The following is a 21,702-nucleotide window of genomic DNA, read 5'->3' as shown; positions in this document are numbered from 1 at the left end:
ACACACGCAGATCAGTGACTGTTTAATTGCGTCCAAATATGAAATGGTCACCTTTGGATAGGCTTTTGGCATGGAGTGCACCGTTGGCAGCCATGCACATTTAACCAGATTTAGAAAGGCTACTATTCATTAAATACATTTGTTGAGATCATCTTATGGATCTTCTGTGTCTGTTACGGATCTTGTATGTTTCAGTTAGAGAGAGAGAGAGATGGGAGATGGGAGAGAGCGAGAGAGAATGTTTGGAAGTCACTCTTGGGTGGCTGAATTAATTACTTTTATTTATAGTCACATAATTACCCATCAAGAGACTCTAATTGTTATAAATACCCCTGCTTTATAAGCACTGTCAAAGAGAGTGAAGCTCAGTGAACACAGGCTATACGTTTAACACGTTTTGTAGTTGAAGACTATGACATGAGCTTTACGGCAAGCATTTGAAGGCAGGACTTGGCTCAAACCTTCCCTTGCCATTATTAACAATTCCCTGCTCTAGCCTACTACAGATATTTCAGTTACACATTTATGAGCGCAATGGCAAAGATCAGCGAAGATCTCACTGTTCCGTATGACTACAGTACCTTACATTTGACTACAGTATATGATACTGAACGCACACGTGTATGACTGCACGCACACGCACACACACATACACAAACGTCAACCTCCAACAGTTACGGAAGCTGCACCAAATTTAAAATAGGACATCATTTCTTTTTATTTGTCTGGGAAATTATTACATAAAATATAGCATTAAAAGTCTAATGTAACAGCCAAAATTGCACACGTAATTACCAAACTAACACTGCTGGTAACAGGTTCTCTTACAAAGGAACGATCAAGCAGAGATGTGAAGTAGGACAATTAAACACCACTATACAGTTCCATGTACAAAAAGTGGGATATAAATACTCGTCAGCTAGAAAAATACACATTATGGTCTTAGCAAGACTCTCCTTACATATTATTAACAGTTTCATGGAAAATTGTTCAAACAATGAAACGTACACAGTCTGTTTTTGATTAGCACCAGAATCAAATTACGCACGTTTGGCGTGATGATTTATTCCTACTACGTGTCAAATGTGTTATAGGATAAAGTGATAAAAGGTTGCAGTAGTAGCTTTTATTCGACAAAATAAAACATTTTGTATCGACAAACCCTACAGGAAGTCACAAAACGAGGAAACGATCAAGAAAAGTTTAACTGTTCTCAATCAATAGACATATAGGTTGAATGATTGGCAAACATTACACAATTATTACATGTTTTAAATTGCATATACCAGTCAGCAATGCTCCATTCTGATATTAATTTAATTGCAGTTTTTAACACAAACAAAATATATAAAAAAAATGAGTGTTTTATGATGCTACAAGAGACACAGTTTCAACAGTTATGTTATCTTGCAGTTCATGAAGGCTTTACTTTTCAAAAAATGTCTGTTTTCCGTTTTAAAAAATGACAGTATTTTCCATGAGTTGTAACCTTATATTCAAGGTAACTAGGTATACGCGTTGCATTTTCCCTGAGCTACGAGCATAGACCTTGCTCCGCAAATGTGTTATTGAAGCAAACAGAAGTTTCTGATTCATAAGTACCATTCTGACACTAGTTCAGTTCTATGTTTACATTAAATACTGAGTGACCCAAGTACAATGGTGATGGCACGGTGATTGCTTAAAGGGATAATTCAGGATGTTTTTCTACTTCCCCAGAGTCAGATTAATTCGTGGATACCATTTTTATGTCTCTACGGGCAGTTTGAAGGACATTGCTAAATAATGTTAGCATAATGACTGGAAGTCTATGGTAACTGCTAGCATGCTAGTAGATACCATATACTTCCAGTCATTGCGCTAACACTAGTTAGCATTAGCTCACACAACTAACTCTAACTTCCTTCATACTGGATGCAGAGACATAATAATGGCATCCATGAGTTCATCTGACATGGGAAGAAGATAAAAGGCTTCATTGCCAAATATCCCAAAGTATCCCTTTAAGCCACTACACAGCAGTTGAAGTTCAGTATGACAGTTTTGACTTGCTGGTAGACATGATTGATCATGTATTTCTCAATCTGTACTACAACTCAAAGTCAATACTGACTCCAGTACATTCAATATGCAGGATACTATTCTTTAAGATTCCACAGTACTGGTGGTTCAATTAAATGTGCATATGCATGTATTTAGGTCACTTAATATAAAGTATAAATCACGACACTTCAAAAATAAAAGACATTATTTGTTCTTGTTCTAATGTGTGTGTGTGTGTGTGTGTGTCACATTTTAGTTCACCATGCAACTTTCAAGATACCACAGCAGTCTAGAAATCGTACACGTTTGAGCCAATGGCTTTAGGAGCTATGATTGTATGGTATGGGTTGCAGTGTATTGCATGATGGTAGTTGTGGTGTGTCGGCCTGCCATTATGGCATACAACACTGTGGCAGTAAAACATTTGAGAAATCATTTGAGAAATAATGATCCGTGAGAAAACCATCTATCCACATCCAACAACCGTAATAGTTTTTTGCACATATTATGATTCTTAAGGTATTGCTTCACACTACTTGGCATCATCAGTTGCTCCTGATGATATTACTGATTGGTTTGATTTGGATTTGGTGGTATTTACTCTAGTTGTGTCTTCAAGTTGAATTCCTTAAAAACTTTGTACAGTATTTGTTACAGTGCAATGATAAAAAAAAAAACATTCCCCTGTCAGGGAAAAATATATAATGCAAGAAGACCATTTCTAACATTGCTTTCCACACCTTGAACGGTGGTACTGTTGTAGCCTATAGTTTAATTGTCCAGCTCAGAGGTCATGCATACCGTACAGTCTGGGTTCACGTCCTTATCTTATGACATCACCTATGACATCCCTTCCTTCCTTGTGACCTAAGTGCTTCGGTTGGTGGGAGTAGCAGAGGACTCCACTTTCTTACTCTACACATCGTTGGAGCCCTGACTGGTGCATGAGGAGAAGCTGTCGTAAAGCGAATCGCTGAGAGAACCCACACGCTCCACCCCGGGCTTGTTGGAGTAGTAGCTGGACGACGAGGGCTCGTTGTCAGCCCTGCTGCAGCAGTCCTCCTCTCTCTCCCCTGTGGAACAGGAGCAGTCACCGCTACTGGGCCTTAGCTCTGTCTCCGGGTACAGCCCCAGCCCACTGCTGTTCAGCTTGTTCAGGGAATCCAAGGACACGTCTCTGGAGCCGGCCTGGACCCCTCCTCCGCAGCCGCCTGTCGTCATGTCCACTTGATTCCCTTTCTACAGCAACAACAAGACAAACAAGAGAGGAGAAAATGAGACGAGAGGCGTTTTTGTCATCTGCCCACACTGAGTCCACACTGTGTCCACACTGTGTGCACACTGAGTCCACACTGAGTCCACACTGTGTCCACACTGAGTCCACACTGAGTCCACACTGTGTCCACACTGCGGCACATTATTATCGTCATACTTTAAAAGGGCCAATCTGGTATTCAAACAACAAAGCTGTCCCAGATTACTTATATGAAATGATATGGAGAAAGGAGCTATCTGTCACTCGGTCTCTCAACAAAGAATATCCAGAAACAACAAAAACAAGGCTGTCATGCTGGCTTTACACTGAGTGTACAAAACATTAGGAACACCTTCCTAATATTGAGTTGCACCCCCTTTTGCCCTCAGAACAGCCTCATTCGTCGGGGCATGGACTCTACAGGGTGTCCAAAGTGTTCCACAGGGATGCTGGCCAATGTTGACTCGCGAGGTCAGTCTATGTCATGGAACTGTTTTGTACACTCAGTGTACATCTACTTCAGCGTAATGCAACACTACAAAGCAATTTGACTGCCATTCCCGAGTATCGCATTGATTTATTGAGAGCTTTGTTCATTCTCTTCCCATGCTTAAGGCCCAATGAGTCTGTCTGGGGGAATCTGCCGTGAGATACCAGCCTCTCTACAGAGACACAGAGACAGAGAGACAGAGAGACAGAGAGACAGAGAGACAGAGAGACAGAGAGACAGAGAGACAGACAGAGAGACAGAGAGACAGACAGAGAGACAGACAGAGAGACAGACAGAGAGAGAGAGAGAGAGAGAGAGAGAGAGATTCTCCTTTGTAGCTGTTTTAACACAGCGTATTATATTTTTGTCAGGAGTCCATGTTGTTAAAAAAGAAACGAGTGAAACGGTGGCCGGCTTCTTCTCGCCATAAATTAACGCAAATGGCTTAACCTCAAATATACTGTAGAGAAAACCGCTGCTGTATATCATTTTGCATATTGACAGGTGTTTTGGTATGCACAGAGAATCTAACTTAAAGGTATAATGTGGTATCTGGGTATCTGTTCAATGGAGATTTCAATCCTTTGATTCTTGAGGAATATACCACAACAAGAGTGGGGTTGCCATTTTTGTAAAGAAATAAATCCCAGATTGCAGCATTAATGTTGCAGTTTCAGGATGAATCCCTAGAGCCCTCTAGGTCCTGTTGTTTATGTACTTTTGAGAAATATTTTTGGCATGTACACTTTTATCGTGTGTGGTCGCTGAACTCATTGGCTTCTTTCATGGAAAACGCCTCCAAGCCATTCCACCACCCTTGAGTAAATTGGCAACACAACAATAGGAGAAGTCCCCATTGAGATACATACATATACATATATATATATAAAAGCTCTGCATCTCCAATCTAGCATAATCACAGAAATCATGCATAATGCATTTTTCCCACATACAGTCATACATCTAACCACAGTGAATACAAAACACATCTTCAGTAGAAAAAAAGTGATGTGTAATTCAACCTTGGTCAATAACTATTAGAATATCTTAACGGAAATATTTATGCAGAAATGCACTGAAGAATCTTGAAATAATTTGAGGAATCGTTAGAAGGAGCCTGTGCTCTCTGGCTACATTTTATCTGTGGTAAAGGTAAACACAATTCTCTGGGTAACTGGATTTTCCTCCAGCCAATCTACCGAAGGGGCCAAGCCATCCACACACTTCCTGGGTGGAGAGTACACAGAGGTATTACCGTATTACCAGGGGTATAGACTGCCCTCGGGGTTGCACTAACTCCTCATCATTAAGTGTTCACTGCCAAGTGCCTCTTAGAAATGGCTTTCCTCCCAGGAACTCCAGCCCAGAACCATTTTGCTAACAATCTGGCAGTTTACAATAATGCATTCTAAACACAGGCACCGCAGGTTAGATATTCTTCATGTAATAAATCAGCACATAGAAAAATCAGAAATACCCTAGACTTCTGAAAAATATCACTTTTGAGGTACAGTGACTAATAATGATAATTCAAGGGTTGGTGATAAAAACTAATGTGATTTAAATCTGCACAATGACACATCTCCATTCTAGCAAAGTTACTGGAGAATCAAAAGTGCTACGTCGAAAATGCTTTTTAGTCCAAGACTACGCTCAATCTGGGTCCGGGAAACCAACCGTATAGTATGTGCCAGTGTAGTGGAGTCTACAGGTGCATGGATGTGGAAGACCATGAGAGCCAAGTAGAGGGTGTATGACTTGATTGTGATCAGTGATTGGAATTGGGGTGGCCTTTCGTTCAGTGCCTTTGACAGTGAGGAACAGCAATCATGGTCCTGTTCTTCTCCTAACAACACTGAGCTCTCTATCTCGGTAGGAGGGATTCTTATCTGTGATTGAATTTGATTTGGTGAAACACAATTACCACTCTTGTTTGTGGGTCGAAACCAACCTCCGTGCAGACCTTGACAATCCGAAGGCACCTAAGGAGCCAGTTGAAGTGTATCCTTTACAACGGAACACACAGGAAAACATCGCCTCAGGGGCACATCAGGTGGAAAAAGAGCTTGTCAACGGCTAATTGGTTATCATCTAGCAACACTGAGGTATTTCAGTTCAATGGCAATGTCTTGGCTACCTGGGATTCTGAAAGAATATATACGCTGGAAACATTCTTACTTTCTAAAGGTGTTAAGAGTAAGTCGATAAGGAGTCCAAAGAGAGAATGGCTGTTCTTCTCCCTGACTGGGATTCTGGACAATTGTTGTGTGTCTGAAATATTTATTGTTCATATACCACTAATGATATACTGTTGTGTATGTACGTATAGGCAGTAGCAGCTGGCATACAATTGAAATATATATATATATATATATATATATATATATATATATATATATATATATATATATATATATTTGCATGTGGGCCTTGAGACAATACTTTTTCTCTAGACTTGGTGTCAGGTGTAAAAAAAATACACCTCTGATATTTAGAAAATTACAAATAACTCATAACATTCCGGCCCAAAATTTGATTTGAAAGTCTGTCATCTGAAGCACATCTTACATGTCTGTACTTCTATTTCCAATTGCATGTCCAAGACCAAAAACATCCCTCTCTCTCCCCATTGCATTAGTGCTCCAGGTAACAAGCTGTTACAAGTAGCTGGAGAGAAGGTGTGAACACAGATATTATATAGTTATGAGGCATATTGCTGTGTAACCTGGCCCTCTCTGGTCTGGCTCCTTAGGCCCTGCCATGCCCGGCTCCAGCACAGCATCTAATGCTGTTTTCCCCCTGTCGGAGAGGCCTGCAGCAATCTCTATTACCCATCGGGAGAGAGAGAAGGGGGCGAGAGAGAGAGAGAGATAGGAGCGAGAGAGAGAGAGAGAGAGAGAGAGAGAGAGAGAGAGAGAGAGAGAGAGAGAGAGAGAGAGAGAGAGAGAGAGAGAGAGAGAGAGAGAGAGAAATATAAAAAGGGGGGAGATTGAAGGAGGCAGAGGGGGTGTAGCCAGGCAGGCAGAGAGGCAGGCAGGCAGCGTGGCTGTCAGGCAGTGTCAGGATGATGAATGGGGGCCAGGCTGGGCCATGAGGTCTCTGATGGGAGCTGCTGAGCTTTACATCACTCTCCTGAGTGTTTGTGAAAGGTTATTAAAGGCACTTAAATCACCCAATCTCACACTGCACCCGCGCTCCCCTCGTCCGCACCTTCCACACACTTCCCACTTCCCAAACAAATCTTCCATAACGATATTATGAACTTACCTGACTGACTTTGTCACGCCCTGACCATAGAGAGCCTTTTATTCTCTATGTTGGTTAGGTCGGGGTGTGACTAGGGTGGGTAATCTGGGTTGTTTTATTTCTGTTGACCTGGTATGGTTCCCAATCAGAGGCAGCCGTTTATCGTTGTCTCTGATTGGGGATCATATTTAGGCAGCCATTTCCCCACTGTGTTTTGTGGGATCTTGTTTTGTTTTTGTGTAGTTGCCTGTGAGCACTCCAGAACGTCACGTTTTGTTTGTTCTTTATTGTTTTGTTTGTGCGGTTCACTTCTAATAAAATGTCGAACCGATTTCACGCTGCGCTTTGGTCTGAGCGTTCTTACGACGATCGTGACAGAAGATCCCAACAGGACCAAGCAGCGTGCCCAGGAGGAGAAGGTGTCCTGGGCTTGGGAGGAGATCAAGGAGGAGAAGATATCCTGGACAGGGGAGGAAATCATGGAGGGACACGAAAGCCTTCCTTGGAAGCAGACGCAAGGAGATAAGGGAGGACAGCGACGACGCCGGGGTTCGTGGCCACAAGGAAAGCCCAAAGGACACCCCCAAAAAAATTTTTTGGGGGGGGGGCACGGGGTGGTCGGCGGAGCCGAGGAGTGAACCAGAGCCAATCTGGGAGAAGAGGGAAAAATTGGAGGAGAGTAAACGGAGTGAACCAGAGTCAATCTGGGAGAAGAGGGAGAAATTGGAGGAGAGTGAACGGAGTGAACCAGAGCCAATCTGGAAGAAGAGGGAGAAATTGGAGGAGAGTGAACGGAGTGAACCAGAGCCAATCTGGAAGAAGAGGGAGAAATTGGAGGAGAGTGAACGGAGGGAGTCAGAGACCGTCAGTGAGTTGATGGAGAAATTGGAGGAGAGTGAACGGAGAGAGTCAGAGACCGTCAGTGAGTTGATGGAGAAATTGGAGGAGAGAGAAATGAGAGTTGTTGTGTTGGTGTATGATGCACGACATTCGCCCTAAGGAGCGTGTTATCTGTTTGATGCCACCTGAGTCAGCTCTCCGTACTCGTCCTGAGGAGCGTGCTAGCAGTCTGGTAAAAACTGTGCCAGCTCCACGCACCAGGTCTCCAGTACGCCTCCACAGCCCTGTACGTCCTGTGCCAGCTCTCCGCACTCGCCTTGAAGAGCGTATCATTTGTCCGGTACCATGTTTGCCAGCTCTACGCACCAAGTCTCCACTATGCTTTCACAGCCCAGTACGTCCTGTGCCTGCTCCCCGCACTCGCCCTGAAGAGCGTGTCACCAGTCCGGTGCAACCTGTGCCAGTCCCACGCATCAGGCCTCCAGTGCGCCTCCCCAGTCCGACATGTCCTGTACCTGCTCCCCGCACTCGCCCTGAAGTGCGTGTCACCAGTCCGGTGCCACATGTACCGGCTCCACGCACTAGGCCTCCAGTGCGCATCAACAGTCCAGAGCTTCCGGCAACGGTCCACAGTCCGGCACCTCCTGCGACGGTCCACAGTCCGGAACCTCCTGCGACGGTCCACAGTCCGGAACCTCCTGCGACGGTCCACAGTCCGGAACCTCCTGCGACGGTCCACAGTCCGGAACCTCCTGCGACGGTCCACAGTCCGGAACCTCCTGCGACGGTCCACAGTCCGGAACCTCTTGCGACGGTCCACAGTCCAGAACCTCCTGCGACGGTCCACAGTCCAGAACCTCCTGCAATGGTCCACAGGCCGGAGCCCTCCTTTACGCCAGTGCCCAGTCCAGGCACGGCGTCCAGTCCCGCTCCATGGCCGGAGCCCTCCTTTGTGCCGGTGCACAGTCCAGGCATGGCGACCAGCCCAGCTCCAAGGCTGGAGCCTTCCTCTGCGCCGATGCCCAGTCCAGCCACGACATTCAGCCCGGCGCCATGGCCGGATCCGGGGTCTGGGCGGGGGTTACGACCTGCACCGGAGCCGCCACCAATGCTAGATGCCCACCCGGACCCTCCCCTATTGAGTCAGGTTTTGCAGCCGGAGTTCGCACATTTGGGGGGGGGGGGGGGTACTGTCACGCCCTGACCATAGAGAGCCTTTTATTCTCTGTGTTGGTTAGGTCGGGGTGTGACTAGGGTGGGTAATCTAGGTTATTTTATTTCTATGTTGGCCTGGTATGGTTCCCAATCAGAGGCAGTCATTTATCGTTGTTTTGTTTTTGTGTATTTGCCTGTGAGCACTCCAGAACGTCACGTTTCGTTTGTTCTTTATTGTTTTGTTTGTGCGGTTCACTTCTAATAAAATGTTGAACCGATTTCACGCTGCGCTTTGGTCGGAGTGTTCTTACGACGATCGTGACAGACTTTTTCTTGTGAGGTCTTTCCAAGACCAATTATTGGACAGCAAAAGATGGTAGGATTAAATCCATAGTGTTGCTCTGTCTTTTGTGTATTTGCTGTTGTTGTTTGGGTGATCTCGGTGCAGGTTGGATGCACATGATCTCTGTCCGACATGCTGCATTTCTGTAGGGAATCTCGCCACAATCAGAGCCATGCTTTCAAAACCCCCAGCTCATCACCTCAGCAGCCAACCACACATAAACCTTGTTAGAAAAACCTCAGTTACAACCCCACGTCCACAACCAGCAAGCACAGTTATTTCACACTGACATTAAAAATGGTCAAATCCTGGCAATTTTAGCACAAACGTCTTTGTAGAGTGGGAGCGGAAGCCTCATATCCAAAATGGTTTTATTAAGTGTAGACTAATGGCTGAGGAGACAAAAACGGCATATTCTATTTTTTTCCCAGTTATTCAATGAATAGATGAACCAATGTTTCTGTATGCAGAACCTTCGTCAGGGTCAAAGCATACGCCAAGGACATTCGTTTTTTCCACATTCAATTTGAGCAGTCAATTGTTCAGTCAATGCAGAATGGAATGAATCTGTACTTATTGAATCTATTAGAAATGTTTGACCCCAAAAAGAGACTGGCAAGGAGGATGTTGTAAGTTTAATAAAAAAGGCATAAACTTTGAGCCCTGCAAAGTTGTATTTTGCTTTAGCAGAGTAGCTGCGAGTTTCAGTACTGCTCCTCTTTCATAGTACAAGGCCTCCATAGGACAACAGTAAGAACCATAGTTCAAGAACATAAAACATGTTCATGTATTTTTCCTCTCGCTCTCTTTCTCTCTCTGAACTTGTGTTGAGTCAGATCCTTTTGCAGATTATGGATTTTTCTGTCAGGTCGTGTGTGTGTGTCTGTGTGTGTGTGTGTTAGGTTATTCTACTGCACTGATCTGAGGGGAAGTGGGGGCCGAGGGGGGTGAGGGCCATTTCATGGTCACTGCTCCTCATTTGTCATTCAGTGAAGTTAAATACTGGTAGGCAAATACCCCGTGACACGAGAGGGCAAGCCGATCGAAAGCAATTAGGTGACTTTCAGTTTTTTTGTTTTATGAAAACGTCCAAACAATCCAACTACAGCGCTGTGTAGGAGGGTGAAAGACATCAAGCTTTGTGGACTTGGTACGCACTTTGAGAAAGCTGGAGAAGCTGGAAAAGGACAAATGTTGCTTCACAGCAATTTGTTTTCACATGAGTTGGAATGTAAGTTACCACGGAAACAGTTTGTTTTGAGCTAATGCATGAGCTTACATAAGGTAAAGAGGTAAAGTGGTCCGTACAATAGATCCTCCTAAAGCAACATCAACAGACCATGATCATCTAGTTGACGAGCTACAAAAGGATATGTCAAAGGTAATATACTGAACAAAAATATAAATGCAACATGTAAACTGTTGGTCCCATGTTTCATGAGTTGAAATAGAAAATCACAGACATTTTCCATACGCATGAAAAGCTTATTTCTCTCCAATTGTGCCCACAAATTTGTTTACATCCCTGTTAGTGAGCATTTCTCCTTTGCCAAGATAATCCATCCACCCAACAGGTGGATCCATCCACCCAAGCTGATTAAACAGCATGATAATTACACAGGTGCACCTTATGCCGGGGACAATAAAAGGCCACTAATATGTGCAGTTTTGTCACACAACACAATGCCACAAATGTCTCAAGTTTTGAGGGAGCATGCTCTGCAGGAATGTCCACCAGAGCTGTTGCCAGGGAACAATGTTCATATCTCTACCATAAGCCATCTCCGACGTTGTTTTAGAGAATTTGGCAGAGGATGCTGAGGAGTATTTCTGTCTGTAATAAAGCCCTTTTGTGGGGGAAAACTCATTCTGATTGGCTGGGCCTGGCATATGCCCTCCCAGGGCAACCCGTGGCTGCGCCATTGCCCAGTCATGTGAAATCCATATATTAGGGGCTAATGAATTTATTTCAATTGACTGATTTCCTTATATGAACTGTAACCCAGTAAAACCTTTGAAATTGTTGCATGTTGCGTTCAGATTTTTGTTCAGTGTATGTCATAGGTCAACAGGAAGTACTTACGCTTAGTCTGTCTCCTGCTTTGCCCTCTAGCGGTGACTGGTTCTGCAACAAGTGGTATTGGGAGAAACTCCCCCTGTGGTCGTCTTTCTCTATGTGAGAGAACATGTCATGTTGATAGTAGTCCATGATTGACGGGAACTTTCCCACACTGTTCCTCTTCATCGTCTTCTCTTCGTAGTAGACTGTGGAGCGCATGTTTCAATCAATATATCAACCAATCAAGATAAACTGGCTAAAATCAAGTGATGTAGGCCTACATATAAATAACATTAATATTGTGTCTGTGGATGTGGGATGCAGACAAGATTCTGACCTTGTTTGCTCGTCTTTTCTCTGTTGGTAAGGGTGCTTTGGGTGGAGCCTAGCGTGTTCCCTTCAGACTCTGTCTCGGTGTCACTGCTGCTGCCTGAGTATGTGCACACTCTTGGGGCTCTGTCCTGTTCAGGAAAGAGAGGGGCATCAGGACAGAATGAGAAGATCAATAAATCCCTTTAAAGACTACTTCCCCTGAGTCAGATTAACTTGTGGATACCATTTTTATGTCTCAGCATCCAGTATGAAGGAAGTTAGTAGTTTCGCGAGCAAATGCTAATTAGCGTTAGCACAATGACTGGCCGTCTATGGCACACTAGCTGTTAGACGTCTAGTCATTGTGCTAACGCTAGTTAGCAATTGCTGCCTTAAATGGATACTTTGGGATTTTGGCAATGACTCCCTAGATCTACTAGCATGCCATCAGATACCCATAGACTTCCAGTCATTGTGCTAATGCTAGTTAGCATTGGCTCGTGAAACTACCTCTTAACTTCATTGATACTGTACGCAGAGACATAAAAATGGTATCCACGAGTTCATCTGACTCTGGGGAAGTAGATGAAATCCCTTTAATATCACTGTATCCTCAACAGATTACGGAGATACTCTTTCATAATGATAATGCTTCTTGGAGATGTGAAATTGTATAGGGATTGTATGGAAGCCACAATTACAGATGATAATGTGTCTTACGTGCTACACAGAAACACAACCATTAGGCATTTGAAGTACTGTAGATTTTTCAGTTTAGCAGTTCTCTTATTGCTGCTATTATTCTGTCAGAGGATAATTGAACTACGTCCCTCTACTACTAGCAACATTTACTGTATTTCATGCAACATAAGAAATTGATGCTATTATATGCTACTATGCTATTGCAGTCTATTTGCTGCCAAAACACCACCCCTTTGACATAAGCCTAATAGTGCTGGGGAAGTTCCTTACACTGGGTGAGTTTAGATCCTTATTGTTCCTCTTCTTCTCCACTTGTTCCTCGTGGGCCTCCGTAGTGACTGTGTGGCTGGCGCTGCATAACTCTATCTGACTCAGTCGCTTCCTTCTGATCACATCTATCATTCAAAAGTGAAGAGAAACAAATCATGAGATACAAACAACAACCAAACCCACACACTCACATCAGTAAGAGAGCCTACGCATTGCGTACATAGAGGGCGGAAAAGTAAAAATGTCAAAGCTATTAGGTCCCGGAGTTTCAGTAAGACTCATAGCTACATCCCAAATGGCTCCCTATTCCCTTTATAGTGCACTACGTTTAACCGTGGCCATAGGTTACTATTTGGGACACACCCATAGCTAACGCTATGCCAATATAGTTGTTAACCTGTGAAAGCACACGCTGTACAACATGAGCATGATGCTACAATTTCTTTAATTGTGAGGAGAGTTTGGCATTTCATCTATTAATAGTCAATGGCATCCTCCCTAGGGAGACTACATCGCTACATCTCTGACTTGAAGCAGCCCCGAAATATCAGCTTCAAACTGTCATTCCCAATGACAAAGCATCCAATGATAGTCACAGCTGAGTCAGTGTGAATTTTAATGACTACCTACCCCTTCCTTCACACTTATTTTCTCTATACAACTTCCTACCTTCTCCTGACAATATAATTAACTGGGCCTCGTTGGCGGCGGCACCACGGGAACATCAGCAGAATAATTTTTGCCGCACCGAGGACAAAATAGTCCTTTCATCTTCTTGACTACCTGTGAGGGAATCCGTGGTGGAGATTAGGCTCCTTCTCTATTCCTTATAATGATAGCTGCTGGTCATGCCTACCTTAACCGCAGTACAGAGGTCACACAGATAGACACTAATTCCCTGATTGCATAAATCCCTAGGCATGATCACGGAGATCACTCATCCCCATACAAGTACATTGTTAGTGTTACTTCCCTCAGCCCATATGATCCCTCTCTCCCTCCTTCCCACCCACTGTCATGCTGTTGTGCTGCTGCGGTAAATGAACAGGCAGAAGGTGGTTTATGATCTATGTCGCTAATTGTCGCTATTGAGTTTGCGTGTCTAATTGTATTAGCGACTTATCCTTGGGATATGGTCTGTGGGTCGTATTATCCGGAGGGGTTTGAGAAGGTAGGCGGGGGACGCAGGGCCTTTGTTAAGCAGAGCTACAGAATATCACTCAGAATACCAATAGGCTTGTCCATCTAGTCCAGCATTCAAAATGCATAGGAGACTGATTAACAAAGGTACAAGGTTTTCCTTTTCACTGAATAGCTTCAAGTAGAGAATGGATCCTCTGTTGAGATTGAGAGGGTGTATAGTGTGTGTATAGTGAATTCTTGAGTGTGACTTAAGGTTCATAATGATGTGAATTGAAGTAAAACACTGCCACCTTCATTGCACAATCAAATTGAGCCAGCGAGAATCTGAATTTTATCCTCTCTCATTTTATACACAGTTTATAGATGGGTTAACACCAAATTGGGTTTCATGATAGTGGCCAAACATCCTCTGAGCCTGCTCAGTCATTCTAGCTTTTATATGCAGCTGTGAATCATTGGTTTACCGAACATAAAACCATTGGCATGAAACAGAGACAATACAGAGCCTGTAACAGTGGTTGTGTCCCGATCATCGACTTTTCTCCCTGAAGTGTGCACTTCACATGATGGGACTGGACTGGTATAAGAGCAATGGTGTGGACATTGTCCCAACCAATACTTATGGATTCTTAATACATCAAGGGGAGTGTGAAAGTGCACGCTTTGGGAGAAGGGTATAAAATGGAGACGTAACGGGGATGTTGATATGAGGTGAACCCCCAGTCTTACCTGAGTTGATTGGTCTGGGGAGGAGGCTCAGGGCTTCCTGTCCACAACCTCTTCCAGTAACTGTAGAGTCAGACAGGGAGTGGCCCAGGGCACTGGTGGGTGGTGCATGTGGGTGGGTTTCAGACAGGGACGGCACTTTCACATGGGATGGGGAATGAGCAGCAGAGGCCGAGAGGAGGTCCTGGTCAGGATCAGTGGGACTGTGAACGCTCGCCATCATCCGGTCGGGGCTGGACTCAGATCTAGGAATGTGGCGCCCGTTGATCCGGGTGACGGAGTCAGGGAGGGGGAAGGTGCCAATCCCGCTGTCCAGGGTTCTCATTTGGCAGCTGGAGCCTGGGGGGGTGGGGGACAGGAGAAGCAGCGTGTGATGATGGGGTTGGGGGAGGGGGGGCGGAGCAATGGAAAAGGAGGGAGAGCCACTGGATTGGATTCACAAGCAACGGAAGGGGTTATGGGTAAAAAGGGCATCTTGGGGTAGGTTCAAAAGTATAGGAGAACGAATGGAGGCAAAAGCAAGAGATACAGGAGCATTACTTCACGTACGGAGCACCTGGGTACAATCCAAAGCCAAATCATTATGAGAAACTGTAGAAATGTAATGCAGGATAAAGGTCTGACCTTTTCGTATTACTTTGCCCAGTAATATGTGTGATACAATCTATTGTGTGTGTAATTAATCAGGTTTATTCCTATAAGTGGTTATCGGCCCTCTATGATCAAATCTGTATCACTTCTTCATAAAATTAATAAAAGGTATCTGACTAATCTTGAAAAGGATCTAAAATGAACGGCCGCTTGTAACTCCTAGCTCTCTCTGCGTTCCCAATCTAATTTCACCCATTTGGAACCCAGCGTGACTTTAGAGTGCCAATTTATTAGTGATTTTTTTTCTCCCTACCTCCTGTATCAGCATTATGTTGATTTACACACATTCGCCGAGCTTGATATGTTCCACACTGCGCAGTGATCTAAGGACATTGTAGCAACAGATGGACAGCGTTTAAAATACACAGTTTTGCAAAGCCTCCGTCTCCGAGCGAGACAGATGGATGGCTGTTCGACATGATCCAATTCCATGTAACTGTGAATGATGTTGGCTAATCATTCTGTGCTCATTACTTAATTGCAACAATTTGGGTAAAAAAAAAGAAAGAGAAGGTTGAACTAGTTCTAACATTAATTAAGTTTAAAGACAAAAGTGGGGGAAAGGTCAGATGGCTGATATGACTGCTACTTTGACAATGTTCTATTTTCATTCTAGGTTGCACAGTATATTGCTGCATTGCAAAAGTAGAACATATAACATCTAGCGTTATATACATTATAGACTAGTTGAGGATGGAAAAACCTTGGAAATGATTGATCCTTTCGAGTAAGCAGTTGTTTTGGAATATATTTTTCCCCATAGGACAATCTGTAAGTTCTGATTTCTTTCTTGCCTTTTATGGACAAACATGGGACCTATTTTTTTTAGAGTTGGGTTGATTTCTGCTAGCTCTGCCCTTAACCTTGGCGCTTGGACTTATAACGCCCAGACCATAAACATCCACTTCTTCTATATGCCCTAACACATCCCTCCATTGTTGTCATACAGTCTCTGGATGTTCAACGCAAACTTCTAGAAATGAATGGATAAATGAATGAATTAATGAATTCATTCATTATATATTAACCGTTTCCTCTGAAGGGGTTCAAGGCATCTATGGATATGCTTTAGTACAATAACCCATAAACATAGGGCTCGCACAACATCATCTCCTAACAGCTGCATCAAACCCTCATAATTAAAACCAAAGCTCTTTATCAGAGGCAATACGCTGTCGTTGTAAAATACATTATTAACCTAATAAAGCAATATTTTCAGCCCCCCTCTAAATTTGCAACCAGACATTCAATTAAACCAACAGTGCATCAACAAAAATAATTAATTCAATTATGCGTCAGAAACGTCCCACTGGATGACTGGGAGTAAACACAGTCAACTTAATCATGCTATTAGTACATAGTTAGAGTCATATTGTAGGCATACGTGTCTTCTTCTGCCTCTCTTGCACCTCCTACTCTGCAGTAATGTTGTAGCTGAGGTGGTCATAAACCACCTCAATGGACAGATGGCCTGTTATGTTGCTTAGATAAATCTGCAATGAGTCATCACGGGGCGGTTGTGGCAAGCCCCTAAAACAGCAGCTGATCAATTACTACAGAGTTCTGCATTATGCATCAAGGTTAAGCCAGTTCAGAATGTCTCACATTCATGTTCACATAGTCAAGGAAGATAAAGACGGAGATAGAGAAAGGGAAATAAAAGAGAAAGAGAGAAAGGAAAGAGAAAGAGGGAGACATCCATACCTCACAAAGCTTAATGATCTAAGGAATTGATTTGGCAGTTGTTTTCAATATGCCGTTTGCACTCACACGATAACAAGGTCTAACATGGACCTATCGTCCTTTCTAATCGGGAACTGGTTTAGACCTGGGATGCCAGGTTTGTGCATATTAATTATCAGGTAGAACAGAAAACTAGCAGTATTCCGGACCTTGTAGGGTATGATTTTAATGACCCTAGGGTAATACTATCTAAATTCATAGGAAAAAGTATCAGAGAGGGTCTGAAATTGTGTTTACTGTGATCCCAATCACTTCTATATTTAACCTCCTGGTGATAGAGAGCAAGCTCTGCAGACCAAATGACATGTTATGATGAGGACTCATGTAAAACCCAGACATTAACCACCATCACAACTGCATGGGAATTACAACCAGAGGTCATGACTATTGTCACATGACCGAGACCTCAAACCATTTAAATTCAGTCCAAGGTCAAAACTTGAGCTGTTTATTATCTATTATCTATGCACAGTCACTTTACCTCTACCTACATGTACATATTATCTCAATTACATCGACTGACCTGTAACCCCGCACATTGACTCGGTACTGGTCCCGTTGTATGTAGCCTCGTTATTGTTATTTTATTGTTGCTCTTGAATTTTTTTAATATAGTTTATTTAAGAAATATTTAATTTTTCTGAAAACTGCATTGTTGGTTAAGGGCTTGTAAGTAAGCATTTCACCGTAAAGTCTACACCTGTTGTATTCGGCGCATGTGACAAATAAAATTTGATTTGATTTTAACCATGACAAAGCAACACCTCAGACTCATGAGTCCAACCGCATCCTTTTCTAGTTTCTAGTTTTAATCCCTGCAACAATATCACATTATGTAAAAAAAATAAAATACAATTTTGTTTCTAGTTTCTTGTGTTCAGAGAAAATAAGTAACTGAGATCAGGCAAATGTGTTGACATATTCTACCCATAAAAGCCCAGAGTAATATGATATGCTAGGCTGGACTTCAGGACCTATAAGTGGACTCTGCTTAAATCTTTATGAGACCTTTAATTCATACTGAGGGGAGGTTGGATAGATGTGCTTAGCTGGCAGAATTAAATATGCCATTCAGTTAATTAGAATACAGAAACGATTAACAATCGTATTTTTGGCTCTGTTCCACGATATGGGGCTTAGTTGAATCAGGAAAATGTTCATACATCCTGGACATTTTCTCATGTCAAAACAATTTCTCACAATATTGGTGTGGTCGACCCCATCAATACAGAGGCTAGCATATAAAAATGACTTCGAGCCAAAGAGAGCAGCTTTTATAAGTAATGGTATGCTATGGTTTTCCATGTTTGATGTAAATGATGTCCAAACTAACCTGCAAATCTAGGTCCTTAATGTCCATCCTTTAGAACCTCATTTGCACTCACTGTATATAGACTTTTTGTTTTCTTTTGTTCTACTGTATTATTGACTGTATGTTTTGTTTATTCCATGTGTAACTCTGTGTTGTTGTATGTGTCGAATTGCTATGCTTCATCTTGGCCAGGTCGCAGTTGCAAATGAGAACTTGTTCTCAACTAGCCTACCTGGTTAAATAAAGGTGAAATAAAGAAAAAGAAAAAGATAGTCAGCATAAAATAGTTAGTGAAATATTGCGTACCAGCAGCCATATCATCTGTGCCGACCTATTATGTGCATGGAAATAAATAAACAAAATGAAGCAGAGATAAGCCTGTGTGAAAATAAGGACAAACTTCAAATATAAAGAAAAGACCACTATAATTCAAGTAAAGGCGTCACAAACCCCTTTTGCACAGGTTGTACATGACTGTTTCGCTGCTCTCCTGCTCACATAATGCCAAAGCCCACATCAAACTAAATGAGAGAAGACCCCATTCATGAAAGGACAACAGTCATCATCTCTTCAAAAGATAGGCAGTTAATGTGCCACTCAGTCTAAAACATTCCAACAGAGCAATGGGCACCTAGCATTATAAAACTCTAATAAACATTGATTGCCTTGTCCTAGTCGCGTTCCCTAAGAATGCCTTCCACCTGCCAATGAATGACAAACTGCCCAGCGTGTAAAGATCGCCTTGTCATTGAAATAGTAAGTGGGTGTTGCATATAATTTTCCCATCACAAATTGTACGCTACCAAAGCTCTCAGAACAGCAGCTGCCCTGACAACCCCCAATGTCTTAGCCACGTAAACAATAATGTGCGCTAGCAACACTAAAAGGGTTTCTGAACGCCGGAGACAGTAACCATTTTGTTGATGACCTCAAAACGCAGTGGGAGAGTGGCGTGATAATAAAGACACTCTGCCAGTGACAAGACAAATCAGTCCTGCAAAGATACAGGAAATATTTGTATAGGCTCTAAGCTTAGTTTTTCACTGGTATGAGAAAGCGGTACACATGCAAGTCCCACATGCATTTGCCATTAGGTGATGAATGGCAACAGTTATTTCTGTATACTACAGAAGCCTAAAATAAGAGACCGTTTCTATAATCTATTACAGAAATACTTTACACAGAGAGCAACATGTGGAGATGTATTGCTGGTGACTACTGAAAATGTCTATGTTGAAAAATGTATTTTAATGTTGCTTATTAGCACTAAAACGTTATGTTTTCAGACGTTAGCTCAAAGTACAGTAGGCCCGTTGCTACAGTAAAACCTTACCTATCATGTGGTCCTGACATGAAGTCTCAGGGTTGGGGTCCTCCTCATTCTCTCCTTGCAAGCTGATCTTCTGTGTCACAATGATGGTCTGGTGGGAAAAAATGAAGGATGAAGTGCATTTAACTTAACTTGGGTTCTCACAACATACACTACCGGTCAAAAGTTTTAGAACACCTACTCATTCAAGGGTTTTTCTTTATTTGTACAATTTTCTACATTGTAGAATAGTGAAGACCTCAAAACTATGAAATAGCACATATGGAATCATGTAGTAACCAAAAAAAGTGTTAAACAAATCAAAATATTTGCTTATATTTGAGATTCTTCAAATAGCCACCTTTGCCTTGATGACAGCTTTGCACACTCTTGGCATTCTCTCAACCAACTTGACCTGGAATGCATTTCCAACAGTCTTGAAGGAGTTCCCACATATGCTGAGCACTTGTTGGCTGCTTTTCCTTCACTTTGCGGTCCGACTCATCCCAAACCATCTCAATTGGGTTGAGGTTCAGGGGGATTGTGGAGGCCAGATCATCTGATGCAGCACTCCATCACTCTCCTTCTTGGTAAAATAGCCCTTTCACAGCCTGGAGGTGTGTTGAGTCATTGTCTGGTTGAAAAAAAAATGATAGTTCCACAAAGCTCAAACCAGATGTGATGGTGTATCACTGCAGAATGCGGGGGTAGCCATGCTGGTTAAGTGTGCCTTGAATTCTAAATAAATCACAGACAGTGTCACCAGCAAAGCACCCCCACACCATAACACCTCCATGCTTTCCAGTGAGAAATACACATGCGGAGAGCATCCGTTCACCCACACCCCGTCTCACAAAGACATATCTCCAATTTGGACTCCAGACCAATGGACACATTTCCACCAGTCTAATGTCCATTACTCGTGTTTCTTGGCCCAAGCAAGTCTCTTCTTATTATTGGTGTCCTTTAGTAGTGGTTTCTTTGCAGCAATTCGACCATGAAGGCCTGATTCACACAGTCTCCTCTGAACAGTCGATGTTGAGATGTGTTTGTTACTTGAACTCTGTGAAGCATTTATTTGGGCTTCAATTTCTGAGGCTGGTAACTCTAATGAACTCTGGGTCTGTGGCGGTCCTCATGTGGCGGTCCTCATGAGAGCCAGTGTCATCATAGCACTTGATGGTTTTTGTGACTGCACTTGAAGAAACTTTCAAAGTTCTTGAAATGTTCCATATTGACTGACCTTCATGTCTTAAAGTAATGATGGACTGTCATTTCTCTTTGCTTATTTGAGCTGTTCTTGCCATAATATGGACGCGGTCTATAACATAACTGATTGGCTCAAACGCATTAACTTCCTCAGGATTGATGGGTGCACTGCATGACAGGTTGAACTTTTGTAGGCTAATGCAATTAGCATGAGGTTGTAAAGTAACAAGAACATTTCCCAGGACATAGACATATCTGATATTGGCAGAAAGCTTAAATTATTGTTAATCTAACTGCACTGTCCAATTCACAGTAGCTATTACAGTGAAACAATACCATGCTATTGTTTGAGGAGAGTGCACAGTTTTGAGCATGAAAAGTTATTAATAATCAAATTAGGCACATTTGGACAGTCTTGATACAACATTTTGAACAGAAATGCAATGGTTCCTTGGATCAGTCTAAAACTTTGCACATACACTTCTGCCATCTAGTGGGCAAAATCTAAATTGCACCTGGGCTGGAATAATACATTATGGCCTTTCTCCTTGCATTTCAGATGGTACAAAAAAGATTGAAAAAAAATTGTAGATTTTTTCTTTGTATTATCTTTTATCAGATCTAATGTGCTATATTCTCCTACATTACTTTCACATGTCCACAAACTTCAAAGTGTTTCTTTTCAAATGGTACCAAGAATAGGCATGTCCTTGCTTCAGGGCCTGAGCTACAGGCAGTTAGATTTGGGTATGTCATTTTAAGCGAAAATTTTTAAAAAAGGGGCCGATCTTTAAGAGGTTTTAAGAAGGAAAGAAATTCCACAAATGAACTTTTAAGAAGGCAAAACTGTTCATTAAAATGCATTCCAGGTGACTACCTCAAGAAGCTAGTTGA

The 21,702-nt window shown here is 42.7% G+C and overlaps 1 protein-coding gene across 6 annotated transcripts in view; it reads right to left on the bottom strand.

Moving 5' to 3' along the window:
• Positions 1-693: 693 nt before the first annotated feature.
• LOC115196063 (nck-associated protein 5) overlaps positions 694-21,702 on the bottom strand; it is a 167,202-nt gene continuing 146,193 nt past the window's right edge. For 5 of the 6 annotated variants that reach the window (XM_029756569.1, XM_029756568.1, XM_029756571.1 and 2 more), the window contains 6 exons: positions 19,624-19,711; positions 14,588-14,923; positions 12,716-12,840; positions 11,769-11,892; positions 11,456-11,637; positions 694-3,282 (listed from right to left, as the gene is read on the bottom strand). In XM_029756569.1, coding sequence (XP_029612429.1) covers positions 2,959-3,282; positions 11,456-11,637; positions 11,769-11,892; positions 12,716-12,840; positions 14,588-14,923; positions 19,624-19,711 — 1,179 coding nt within the window. In that variant the 3' untranslated portion in view covers positions 694-2,958. Of the gene's footprint in view, positions 3,283-11,455; positions 11,638-11,768; positions 11,893-12,715; positions 12,841-14,587; positions 14,924-19,623; positions 19,712-21,702 lie in introns of those variants that run through there. The other variant, XM_029756573.1, reaches the window with a different exon arrangement.

The sequence above is a fragment of the Salmo trutta genome, chromosome 6 (genome assembly GCF_901001165.1).
Source record: "Salmo trutta chromosome 6, fSalTru1.1, whole genome shotgun sequence".
Taxonomy (NCBI): domain Eukaryota; kingdom Metazoa; phylum Chordata; class Actinopteri; order Salmoniformes; family Salmonidae; genus Salmo; species Salmo trutta.
Note: the sequence above shows the minus strand (reverse complement) of the source record. Positions and strands in the feature narration are given on the sequence as shown.